General features: G+C 57.9%; 2 protein-coding genes across 2 annotated transcripts; both read left to right on the top strand.

Annotated features, from left to right (window-relative positions):
• Nucleotides 1-2,304: 2,304 nt before the first annotated feature.
• On the top strand, nucleotides 2,305-3,387 carry LBRM_35_5160 (conserved hypothetical protein; the record flags this gene model as incomplete). The annotated part of the gene is made up of 1 exon (XM_001569083.1): nucleotides 2,305-3,387. The coding sequence occupies one exon, from the start codon at nucleotides 2,305-2,307 to the stop codon at nucleotides 3,385-3,387; it is 1,083 nt and encodes a 360-aa protein (XP_001569133.1).
• A 1,643-nt stretch (nucleotides 3,388-5,030) lies between these two features.
• Nucleotides 5,031-11,504, top strand: LBRM_35_5150 (conserved hypothetical protein; the record flags this gene model as incomplete). Its single annotated transcript, XM_001569082.2, has 1 exon — nucleotides 5,031-11,504. The coding sequence occupies one exon, from the start codon at nucleotides 5,031-5,033 to the stop codon at nucleotides 11,502-11,504; it is 6,474 nt and encodes a 2,157-aa protein (XP_001569132.1).
• Nucleotides 11,505-11,683: the final 179 nt, after the last annotated feature.

Genomic DNA, 11,683 nt, shown 5'->3' with positions numbered 1-11,683 from the left:
CTCTACACTGTTTTCGGGCGCTTCCCTCTCCTCTGTCCTCCCCCGCCGCTCTCTGTCTCTCTTGCGTCATTTTTCTCTTTCCTCTGTCACCTTCTCCTCTTTGTCTGTGCCTTTGCCTCTCCTGATTCTTCTTAGCTTTGCTGACCCTCCCTTTGGCATCGGAGCCACTGACGCTCGCACCAACATGTCACTCTCCTTCTGTCATCGTCAAGACTGATCGCGCAAGTTGCCGTTGGGTAGCCTCTCTGTGTGTTTTCCTGTACAAGTGTGTTTGTTGCTCTGTACTCACCATTTTTTTTTTTGGCTGCTTGTGTTTTCTTTTCACTTATTGTCGGTGTTTGGGCGGACGTGCCACAAAATGCCCTGTACGCGTGTGGGAGCTTCTCTTGGCTCGCGTTTTCGGATCACATTTTAGTTTCGCTGTAATATGCGTGTGCGTGTTGTCGCGACGCGTTAGCTCGACTGCTAGAATAGAGGGACAATGTCAGCCACGTCTGGTGCGGTCTGTGTCGGTACTGCTCACCACCCCCGAGGATGGAATGTGGAAGCAGAGCGTTACACCCACACATTCAACCGAACCGAGCCAAATCGAAAATCTTACACAAAAGGACGACTCAAACCCCCGAACATGTGTGGCTGTGCATGACAAGGTGTGTTCTTCAAGTTGTCGCGCAGTCGCCCTCTCCGCTCTGCTCTACTGGTTCTCTTGGATGACACTGAAGGTGGCCCGAATGTTGCATCGTGCAGAGCGTGCGAGACAATGCGTGCCTTCAACCGTGCGCGCACCTTTTCTTTCAATTTTCTTCACTCATTTCATCCCGATCACCTTCTCTTTTTTCCCCTTTCCCTCGCCTCCTGGGAGTGACGCGTGTTGCTTTCGCAGGCGTTGCACCAGCTCTTAAACTGCGTAGGGGTTGCGTGTCCACACTCTCAACATAAGCGGTTCGGCCCTCGCCAACTCCCTTCAAGCGTGACCTCTCCTTCATGGCTGCACCTGTTGTTGCTCGTGCTCCTCCTGTAGAACGTAACGCTCGCCCACCTTTTCTGTTTGCTTTTATGTGTGCCATTAATGCGGCATGTTCGCTCTCTTTTTCCGCCCCCGTTGAGGCACGTCAGCATCCTGTAGACGCCAACGCGCCTACCGGAGGAGGTGGTGAGGGCCCTTTCTTTCTCTCTCTCCGCGCCATCACGTCGGCACTTTGTTTGTTCCACATCTTAACGCACCGATCCCCAAATCTCATCCTTACGTAGGGACCGGACTGTTTTTGTCCTTTTCTCTCCACGAGTTGGCTGTATTACCCCGTAGCTCTACAGAGCACCTCTATGGGGTGCCGGGGGGGGGGGGGGGGGGGAAGGGGGGAGGCGAGACACAGGAAGCGGCCGGAAGGTGCTCCTCCGCGTACAACGTAAGCGCACCTCTATCCAAGCGACACTCGTTGCTGCTCTTTTCCTATTGCTCTCCTCTTCCTTTCTACACGTTATTCGCCGTCTTTTAGGTCTGCGCGCTCTTTTTTCTTTTTCCACCCAAACGAGACTTGTTTGGAGCGTCCTCTGTGCGGGTTCTCTTTTTATCATGTGGAACGTCTCTGCCCTATCGCCTTCACTGTAGCTTTTTTCGCTTGCGGCAGAGCCAACCAGCGAGACCCCCCCCCCCCGTCATTGCCTTTTTCACAGCTTAGCAAGAAGCACTGCGCCACCCTTCTTGGTTCAGGTGTTTCTGTGTGTGTGTGTGTGTGTGTGTGTGTGTCGAGACGCATTGCCCGAGGATCCCTGACTTCTTCGCAAAACACTCGCGAGTACCTTTGCAACTTTTCTATCGGCAACACCTTTTTTTTTTTTTTCAGAAAGGATACTGCCCCATTTAGGAAATGCAGCCTGCTCGGTATTCACTAGAGAACTGCAACGAGGCTCTGACACAGAGGAGCAGACTCTCGTACACTGCCTGCATGCTTTCCGCACAAGGAAGGGTGGCTGTATGAACGACTGAGCTCCGCCTCCCTCTTTCTCTGCTGTCTCCCTTCCCCCCCCCCCCCCCCCAGCGACTACTTCAATCTCCATACGCACGCATAGGCACTGGCACAACGTGATACATGCAGCTCAGCAAGTATTGGGAGTCACCATTGCCTCACTTCCGAGAACTACTCTTTGCCACCGTACCCCCTTCTCTCTCTCTCTGGCTCCCATTCCACAAGCCTCTCTCAGCCTAGATATAGCGCACATACGCCCCGTCCCACGACATCCACATCCACAACAGCACACGGACATTCAAGCATCTCACTCTTCAGGAACACTTCTCCAGACATCATGCGGCTCCCTCCCGTTGAGTCAGGTCCGGCGGCCATGACGCGCCGCAACTACCTTGTCGAGATGAACCGCCTACGCGTGTCGCAGTATGCGCCGACGCGGCGGCAGCTAGAGGAGGAAGACCTGCGCATCGCCACGACCCGCCAAGAGGAGAAGCGTGCGAAACAGGCAGAGTGGACTCAGTCGCGCAAGAAGGCGGCGGACAGCCACGCTGCTGCGGCTGCCGCCTCTGGTCGCTTACTTCCTGGCGGCTGTCTGCGTTCGATGGGTGCCTCTGGCAGAAGGCCGTCGGTAGAGAACACCTACAAACTGCAGAAGGAGGAGGAGGCAGCGAAAAAGCGGGAGTACAACCGCCTGTACGACCAGGAGGCGAGGCATCAGCTGGCGGTTCGCGAGGCGACATTGAAGCAGATGCGCGATGAGGAAGCCCACCAGGTAGAGGAACTGCGAAAGGTGAACGCCGAGCAGGACCGTATGGCGGCCGAGGCGCACGCCAAGGCGATGGAAGAGGAGCGTCAATACCTGGAGCGCATGAGACAGTCGAACAAGCGCGAGCTGGCAGCCAAGAAGGCAGAGCAGCAGGCGAAACACGCGCGTGACCAGCAGCTGCAGGCGCTCGTAGACGAGAACAGCCGCCACCGCGCAGAGATGGACGAGCGCCGGCAGAAGAACGTCACACGCATGCTTCAGCTGCAGAATGAGGAGTTTCACAAGGAGGCAATGAAGAATAGGCAGGCCTCTGAAGCAAAGCACTACGAGGAGGTAGCCGCAATGGAAGAACGCAACCGTCGTCTCACAAAGGAGGAGCAGGAGGCGGCGCAGCGCAAGAAGGAGCAGTTCTGCAAGGAGTTCGAGGACTGCATCGCACGCGACAAGGAATACCGCCGTACGCACAACTACGACGAGCCGGAGGAGGTGACGCGTCAGCGTAACGAGCTGGCGGCCCAGTCCTACCGCCTCATCCTTGAGGAGGAGCGGCTGCAAAAGGCGGAGCGCCGCCAGCAGTACCGCAAGGACTTGATGGACCAGATCATGGCAAAGCAGACCTACCGCATGACGCATCTGGACGAGCCTGGTATGTAGAGGGGACTGGGTCTATCGACAGAGAACATGGTCGGGTGGGGGTACATCCGTGGAAGTTTTCTGCTCACTCCTGCCGCAGTGTTACGTTACCGGAGCCCTACATGACGAGATGCAAAATAAGACACCCGTGATGACTACCGCACCCACGGCACGGTGGCATAGGAGTAGCGCTGTGCCGTGGTGTTGCTGGAGTGTGACGCCTTGGATCGAGTCTTTCAACGTTGCTCTCTACCTCTTCCTGCCTCGCTGGGTTTCTCATTTTTTTCTTCCCATTCTGAGGAGTGCGACTTTCGGTCACGCCGTTCGGCGGCACCCACGCGCTCAGGTACCCTGGTCCTTCCTGTCAACGCAGCCTTCCCCTCTTGTCTTGTGCACTCCCTCCCTCTCCAGCCATTTCTCAGCCGTACTTAAGGGGCGCAGCCTCTCTTCATGTATATTTCTAACGTGGGAGAAGATGAGGCACGTCAGCACCACCTCTCTTCTTCTCCAAATTGGCCCGTCTGTGTGTCTGTACGTGTGTGTGTGTGTGTGTGTGTCTGCTGGTACGTTCTTTCTTCCCTCGCTGTCTCAGTTCCCGCCCACTCCCAACCACGTTCTCTTTTTCTGGCTTGTCAGTGCATCTCTATAACTCCTCAGTCTCTCTCCCCCTCATTTCCTCCCTCCATCCTCTTCTTCCTCCCTTCAAGCGCGCGCGAGGCGTTGTTCTTCTTCTCAACGTTGTGTTATTCCGTTGTTGTATGTGGTTGTGATGCGCGCGCGCGGGTATGTATGTCCATGTTAGTCCGTCGCACTCCCTCTCTCCTCCCGCCATGTACATGTACCATCATCTTGCCTTTCACGCTAAAACAAGCAAAGACACCGACAAAAAGAACGAACACTACTGATGAGCAAGGAGGCATGTGATAGCAGCCAGCCCCCTCTCCATGCTGTTTTGTGAGCTCCTTACTGACTTTGAGGGCTGGCTCTGTCGAGTGACTCTGCGAGGGAATGGCTTGTGCTGATGGATCTCCGTCGAGGGCCAGTAGACTCGCCTGGCACAGAGCGAACGTTATCTGGCACTGTGAAGGAAATGTCAACGCACGCCGCGAACACTGCCTAGATTTGAAAAGGGGCGCTAGTTTTCATTGCCACCGTCTCTATGCTCTTCTTTTATCGCGCACGTAACTTCTGTTCTCATTACGTGTCCCACCCTTTTTCATAAGCAGTCGTCATTCACGCTTGAGCGAGAGACATACCCCCACTACCTGGGACCCCCCCCCACACACACACACCTATATATGTGGATATAATACATGCATACGTTCGCCGAGGGAATCCCTAGTGTGCTTCAGGAATAACGAAAGGGCGCCTTGCACTTGCTACCCTTGAGGGGAGGGCATTCTCCATCGCAGCTCGCGCACGCTAGGTGGTAGTCGTGTTCATAGTGAGGGCTCAAGTGCTCTCTGCTAGTGTCGCACCTCCGGCGCCGTGTATCTCGCCTCTCGAGTGTCACACAGTTGCTTACCTCAGTCCCTTTTACCACCCCTCTCCTCTTCGCTGCTTCATGCAGCAAATCCCGTGTCGCCCACTTTCTGTTTCTTTTTGAGGAGTTCTCTGCAGTCGTTTCCCGTCTGACCCGTCCCCTTGCTAGCGACGCCTCCTAAATGAATGTCCGGGGCGACAGAGGGGTTCATCAAGGCCCGAGCCCACAACGAGGAGAGGCATTTACCTCCATCCTTGAGACAACGTCGGATGCTCTTTTCAAGACTTTCAATCGAAACAATCGCTCTGTGGAGAGCAACGAAGCATGCGAGCGAGAGGAGAAGTGCATTGTCGAGGACGCATTGCGGCACTTGCCACAACTCGACGCGTTCTCGCTATCGCCGATGTCCACTCGGACCTCAAGACACGCCAATGGTGCCCCACTCGCAACAACGTCTTTCTCCTCGCGTCCCCTTTCGCGTTCCAGCAGCTCGTACACTCTGGCAGCTGACGAAGAAGCGCTTCTGCTGCAGGAGCTGGTGAACATCACCGCCGGCGCCGCACCGTTTATCTCCACTACTGCCCAGGAGAAGCAGAACGCCGACGGCGCGGAAAAGAAGCCGGATGAGCCCGGGAAGCTATGGAGTCGCAGCAGTGCGACAGACACACAAGTACCAGCAGCTACCAACACACTAAACGGTGGTGCTGCATCTACCTCACCACCAGTGTCAGTAAGCAACGTCGATGCCACTTCTTCGGCTGCGTCCTCCTTACATCCCGTCACACAAGGTGGCAAAGGCGCGAGCTCGTCAAAACGAAGTCGCGCTGTGCCCCCTCCCCCATTTTCCAAGGCGACGGTGCTGAAAGAAGAGCAGGATATCCTCGAAGCCATTCTCGCCGCTGTGGAGGGCCAGCAATCAAGCGTAAGTGGTGATCTGCTGGGCGAAACGTCGTCTGCAGAGGCCACTGGAGCGACGGCACGGGCTGCGGACAGCAGTGGAGTCAGTGATGAGGAGCTAGATGCGGTGGACCTGGTCTTGGAGCAGGCGAAAGAGCTGGCCTCCTCGTCCGTGCAGTGCGAGACTCAATGGGACAAGTCGGTACTGCACGTTCACGAGCACATTGCGCTTCGCCACAAACTGGCGGGCCTGCGAAAAACAGTCGGGGCACCGACCTGTGTAGCCCTTGCAGAGCTGTTCGGCACAAGTACCACGGCACCGACACACTCAAGCGCCGCTTCACCAGGGACTCACACAGGATTGCAGTCGCTCAGCTGTGCCATAGGCACCACACTTGGCGTCGTCGTTCTCTTCGATCACCGGTGGACCGTGCTGGGCACATGTGGCTCTGTGGAAGCAAGCGTGGAGAACGCGCGTGGCGCCGTCGTCTCTCTGTCACTCTGCGTTTCGGCCCCTAGATTTGGTGGGGCCGATGAGGGGGGCGATGGGCGAACGGCAGCCACCGGTCACGCTAGAGGCACATTTGTTCTCTGGTCGCTGTACACGCTCACCCCTCTACGAGTTGTGTCAGACGAGGCCAAGGTGCCGCTGCTGCGTGTGGTGCACCTGCATCGTGATCCGACACACATTCTCGTCTTGGAGAGTAGTGGCGCCGTGAAGCTCTTCCACTTCTGGAAAGTGATGGCCAAACACATGTTGCGCGCCACTTCCATCACCTCCGCTTCAGCGGCAGCGCCAATCAGCGACATGGACACGCTGCCGTGCCCTAGCAGCTTCTACATGACCAATTTGGGAACGGTGAAGCAGCACCTACCATCTAGCGATGGTGTGGAAAGCGATTCAGACGTCGGTGGGCCGTGGCTTTGCGCACCCCCACCGCTCCCGCCAGCCGCCGGCGCCGCCGCGGCAGGCATCTCGCGGACGGCGTGGTCCACCATCGCTGGCAAGCATTTTGTTGCTACAGTAAGCAATGACGCAGCGCTGGTGTACCTTGTAGAGACCGGCTTGCAGGGCAGCGTCACAGGTGTGGCGCGCCACACACACGCACCCTCATCCGGGCTCGGCAATGAGCTGGTTCGCTTTGTCGTGGCGGAGCTAGGGACAGCGACTCCTCGGCTGTTGCTATGCATTTCGTGGAGTACCGAGGTGGAGCTGCTCTTGATGAATCTGCGCCTTCCAGAGCCGAGCGGCAGCCGGAGGACGGCGGCGAGGGAGCCGACGTTGGAGGGTCTGGAGCGGCTTGTCCTGTTCCGGGTGACGGCGCCGCTGGTACAGATGGTGCCACTAGCGGGGTGCAGCATGCTCCTGTGCGACCAAAACAAAGACGCTCAACTCATGGACGCCTCGGTGGCCATCGTGGCGGAGCGGCACCGCTTCGGCTCTCTTGAGTACGTCGGCTTTGCAAGCCGTCTATGTGGTGTCAAGTACCACGGGACCGCTGCGTCGAACGGCGCCGCGGCCTTGCTCATGGGCAAAGACCACGTTTACGGTATTGCTCTGCGTTCGTGGCGAGAAAGGCTGTCCTCACTGCTGGCGCGCCGCCAGTTCACACAAGCGCTGGACCTCGCGAAAGGGTTTGCTGAAGAAGTGGCGCTTTCCACCGTTGGCCTAAGCAGCAACGTCGTGAACAGCCGCCGCCAACTCCATCAATTTATGGAGCGCATCCTCATTGCATACGTAGAGAGCCGTCTCCCTTCGTTGGTGACCACCGGCGTTACAGGGAAGCCCCCTGGCGCACAGTCAAAGCCGTGGACGGGAAACGGTGACCCGAGTAGCGGGGTTGAGTTCCTTCTGGATATGCTGCAGGAGATTGCATCGTACTGCAGCGCGGTCGACGGCTTGAATTTGCTGTTTGGCCCCGTCGCCCTCGCGCTTCAGCAGCGGGGACTGCTTTCGCATTTCTTATACGTGATGGAGCAGTGCATCCGGCACGGCATCATCACCTACATGCCAGAGCCGCTCATTGAGCGATTTATTCACTTGTTCCTGGATGATACTGAGCTTTATGCGGTGGAAGTAGCGCTGGGGGTGCGGCGGCGCGCAGCAGACGAGAGAAGGGAAGCGCAAGAAGACGCGCTCGATGCAGGGCAGGATGGCGATTCAGCTGGGAAGACAAGCGGCAAGGAGCGTATGGAACTCGCCCTCATGTGCCTCGACACGGACTTTCCTAGTTTACTGCGATTTGCGCAAGAGCACGGTTTGATACGCCTCACTGTGACTATCCTGTCGCTGCGGCAGCAACGCTATGTCGATGCCCTCGCGTACGCGCTGGAGGAGGAGCAGAGGATAGACGAGGCCCATCACGTGAATGTCTGTGGCACAGACATATGCGTGCCACGGGTTGAAAAGCCTTGGCGTCCCTTTCACGCAGTCAACGTCGCCTCGGTGGCTGTTGACTTCGTCGAGTGCACCTTGAAAGGTGGCAGCCTTCTTCCAGGGGCCGATCTTGCCATCGATGAACAGCGTCCTGCCAAGAAGGCGATTCTCGAATATCTTCTACGGAGGACCTCCAGCGATGACAGGACCGAGGGCAGCCGTGCGGGTGGTGCGGCACACAACCTCCTCCGCTTTTTGCGACGGCAACCGGAGCACGCCATGCGTGTTCTCCTCTTTGCCCTCTCCGACGAAGGCCCATCCAGTCCGTGGGGCGCAGCGGATGGGCTCTCTCGTACCCAATTCGTGTCTAGTGTGTACTTCCTCTTAACCGGGGGCTCGCGCACCCGGCCACGTCATGCAACAGAGAGTGAGTTGCTGTCGTCGAGCGGTCAGCCGCAGGGTCCCCTGGATCTTTTCCGTTTTGACGATGAAACATTGAGTCGACTGCCGGCCCTGCGGGTGCTGAAGGCGGCAGAGCTGGCTCAGCGCCCCTTCCCGCCCTACATCGCCGTCCACACCTTCCTCTCCGGTGCTGCTATCTTCAACGAACTTTTTCTCTCCACGGGCTCCGAGGAGCTCGTCAACGATGAACTGGACCGACCCTCTGTGCGCTTCGACGTCTGGCTTGACCTGGTCATCCAAGACGTGCTCTTTGCGTTTCAGTGCGCCGAGACAGTTGAGGAGCGGAGGCAGTTACAGGAGCACCTGCTCCGTGTCCTGAGCCCTGATCTGGTTCCGTCGTATCGTGTCGCTGTCTTTCAGCCGCACTTCACGCGGCTTCGCATGGCGCGCTGCTTAGCCGCCCTCCTATGCAAGGAGCAGCGATATGCAGAAGCGATTGCATGTTACATCGACCCCATGCAGAACCGCGTGGACACGCAGCTACAGTACGATGTGTTTAAGATGCTTCGTGGCGAGATGCAGCACTTGCAAGACGTGAAGACGCGAATTATGAACCGCGCCCAGCAAGAGCTGAGTCGCAGTCACCGCTTTGGAAGCACCATGCTCGACGAGGATCGCGGCTGCGTGAGCGTAGGGGACAGCAGCAACCCCACGTTGTTGAGAAGCGGGTCGCCCATGCTTGGGGTGGGCGGTGGCTTTGACGACGTCAGTGGGCAACAGCTCAGTAGGACATCTTCGGTGACCTCCCCTACTGTTGCCGCGACAGACACGGCTCCCATCGATGCGGCCATCAAGGCCCTTCAGCGAGCGGTGATGAGTCAGGTGGAGTTGCTCGTCCGCATTGACGCGACGGCGCTCGCGCAGTTCATCTTTGACTACTTGCCCTCGAACCAACGCGAAGTGGTGCGGCTGCTTCGTGGGTCTAGCGCCGCCTTCCTGGACTACCTCGATGAGTTGATGAGCCAAGGGAACCAGGCAGTGGCAAACGATATGAACTTGCAGAATACATACATCGAGCTTCTCTGTGCGCATGCGCCGAAGCGTGTGCACACCTATCTACAGGAAAAGGGCGACCGAGTCACCTACGATGTGCAGCTAGCGCTGCGTGCCGTGCGCAAGCACCGTATCGCTGACGCTTCCGTATACTTGCTGAAAAAGGCGATGATGATCGAGGACGCGATAATGGTGATGCTGCGGGCAGTGCGCGAGCTGCTCGGCGCCCTTCGCGAAGAGGTTTTGACCAGCTTGGCCACAGCTGCGGAAACCATGACTGAGGCACAGGGCGGTCAAAGCGGTGACGGATCTACACTAGTGTTAACAAACACAACCGCTGCTGATACAAGTGAAGCCGTAACACTGCGTGGACGCAAAGGGCACTCAGCTGACGGAAAGGATGCCCCGCAACTGTCGTTCGAGGTCACCTCTTTGAACTCTGCGGCTGAACTGTGGCGCTTTGTTGCGATTGGAGAGGAGCTCTGCAGCGAGTATCAAGCGAACCGTGTTGGTGGTGGGGCATTGGCCACTGGTGCCGCCACCACTCTTACAGTTGAGTCTTCGCGGCCTTTTCCTGCGGCAGGCCACGGCTCTCCCGGCGGCCCTCCGCAACGCCCCGAGTACTGGTTTCGATTGCTCGATGTTTTCATGGTGCCGCGCCGGCTCTTGTGCGAGGTGATGACGCAAGACGACCGGCTACGTGCTCTGGACACGGCGGCGCCGTCAGCTCGACCGGGCGCAAGCAGCGACCCCACAGGTATGAGCAGCGAGCTGGATGTCGCGGCTCACATCGCTATGGCGTCCCATGGAGGCGCGACAGCTGCGTCACTGGGACATCCACCCTCTGCTGTGGGGCCGCTGCCGCAGCACTTGCCGAAGTTGACCACACCTCTTAGCAGCGAGCAGAGACGGTGCGTCGATGCGCTTGTCGCGGTCTACACCCAGTACACATGCAGCATCCTTCGATCTATGATGTGCTCCATCGACATCTCTGTCGTGGTGGACAAGGTGGTGCAAGAGAACAAGGGCGAATCCTTTCGCTCCTTGAAGCCCATTATTTTGGATATGATGGCCTCCCTCACCTTCGACCTCGAGGCGAATCGTCTGTGCGAGCTTGCGGCAGAGAGTGATGCGGTGCTGTTGGGGCGTGAGCGCTATCAGATGCTGAACATGGGGGTGGTGCCACAGTCGGACTGTTGTGCCTTGTGCCACATTCATCTCAGTCAGCTCCCGCTGCTGCTGCCAACGAAAGACGGGGTGAGTGCTGCTGCCGCGCCCGACCTCGTACCTTCGACAGTCTCCGTGTACAAGTGCGGTCACGCTTTCCACACGGTCTGCGCTGTGCAGGCGATGAGGCCGCACCAGGGGTGCTGGGCGTGCGTGCAGAAGCGGTTTTCTTCTGCACAGTCAGAAGGACCTGAAGCTTATAGTGGTGCTACTGGTGCGCGTGCCGCGTGGCCTTCCGCAATCGGCGGTGCCACTGCCGATCGCACTGGGCATCGGGGCCATGTCGCCACCCCTGTTCCCACCGTCGTCATCCGACCAGGCGAGATGACCCTCGATGTGGCTCGCATGCAGCGCAGGGTGCGTCAGACGAAGGTGAAGATGGACCATTCCGAGGACCTCTACCCGATGTTCAAGTCGCTCCTGGCATGGGACACATCGTTGTCCGGCTATCCGCTCGGCGATGCCGATGGGGCGACACTGGGAAAATTGGGACTAGGGGATACTGGCGAGAAAGATGGACCCGGTGCAACAGGAGACGGGACAGGCAACGGGCTACTTGCGCCGTCTATGCCCATGCCCGCGCCGCTCGGCGAGATGCACGAATCCGTGACGAGAGCAATGGCAACCGCGCAGGATAAGGCCTTCAACGTCGACACCCTCACCGATGCAGAGATTCTAGAACTGTTTGGCGGAGTCTGAAGCGCGGAGGCGTCATTTGAATCTTTGACGGCGGTGGCATCTGCTAATGGGTATTTCGTGCGCTTGACATGATGGACATCTCATCAATTTTTTGTTTCTCCAGTTTGCGTCTCTGATTTCACTACGATTACTTCGCTCTCTCGTCTGTTGCCTCTCAAGGTGCGTGCACGGGGGTACGC

Source organism: Leishmania braziliensis, chromosome 36 (genome assembly GCF_000002845.2).
Source record: "Leishmania braziliensis MHOM/BR/75/M2904 complete genome, chromosome 36".
NCBI lineage: Eukaryota > Euglenozoa > Kinetoplastea > Trypanosomatida > Trypanosomatidae > Leishmania > Leishmania braziliensis.
This window is presented reverse-complemented; position numbering and strand designations above follow the sequence as displayed.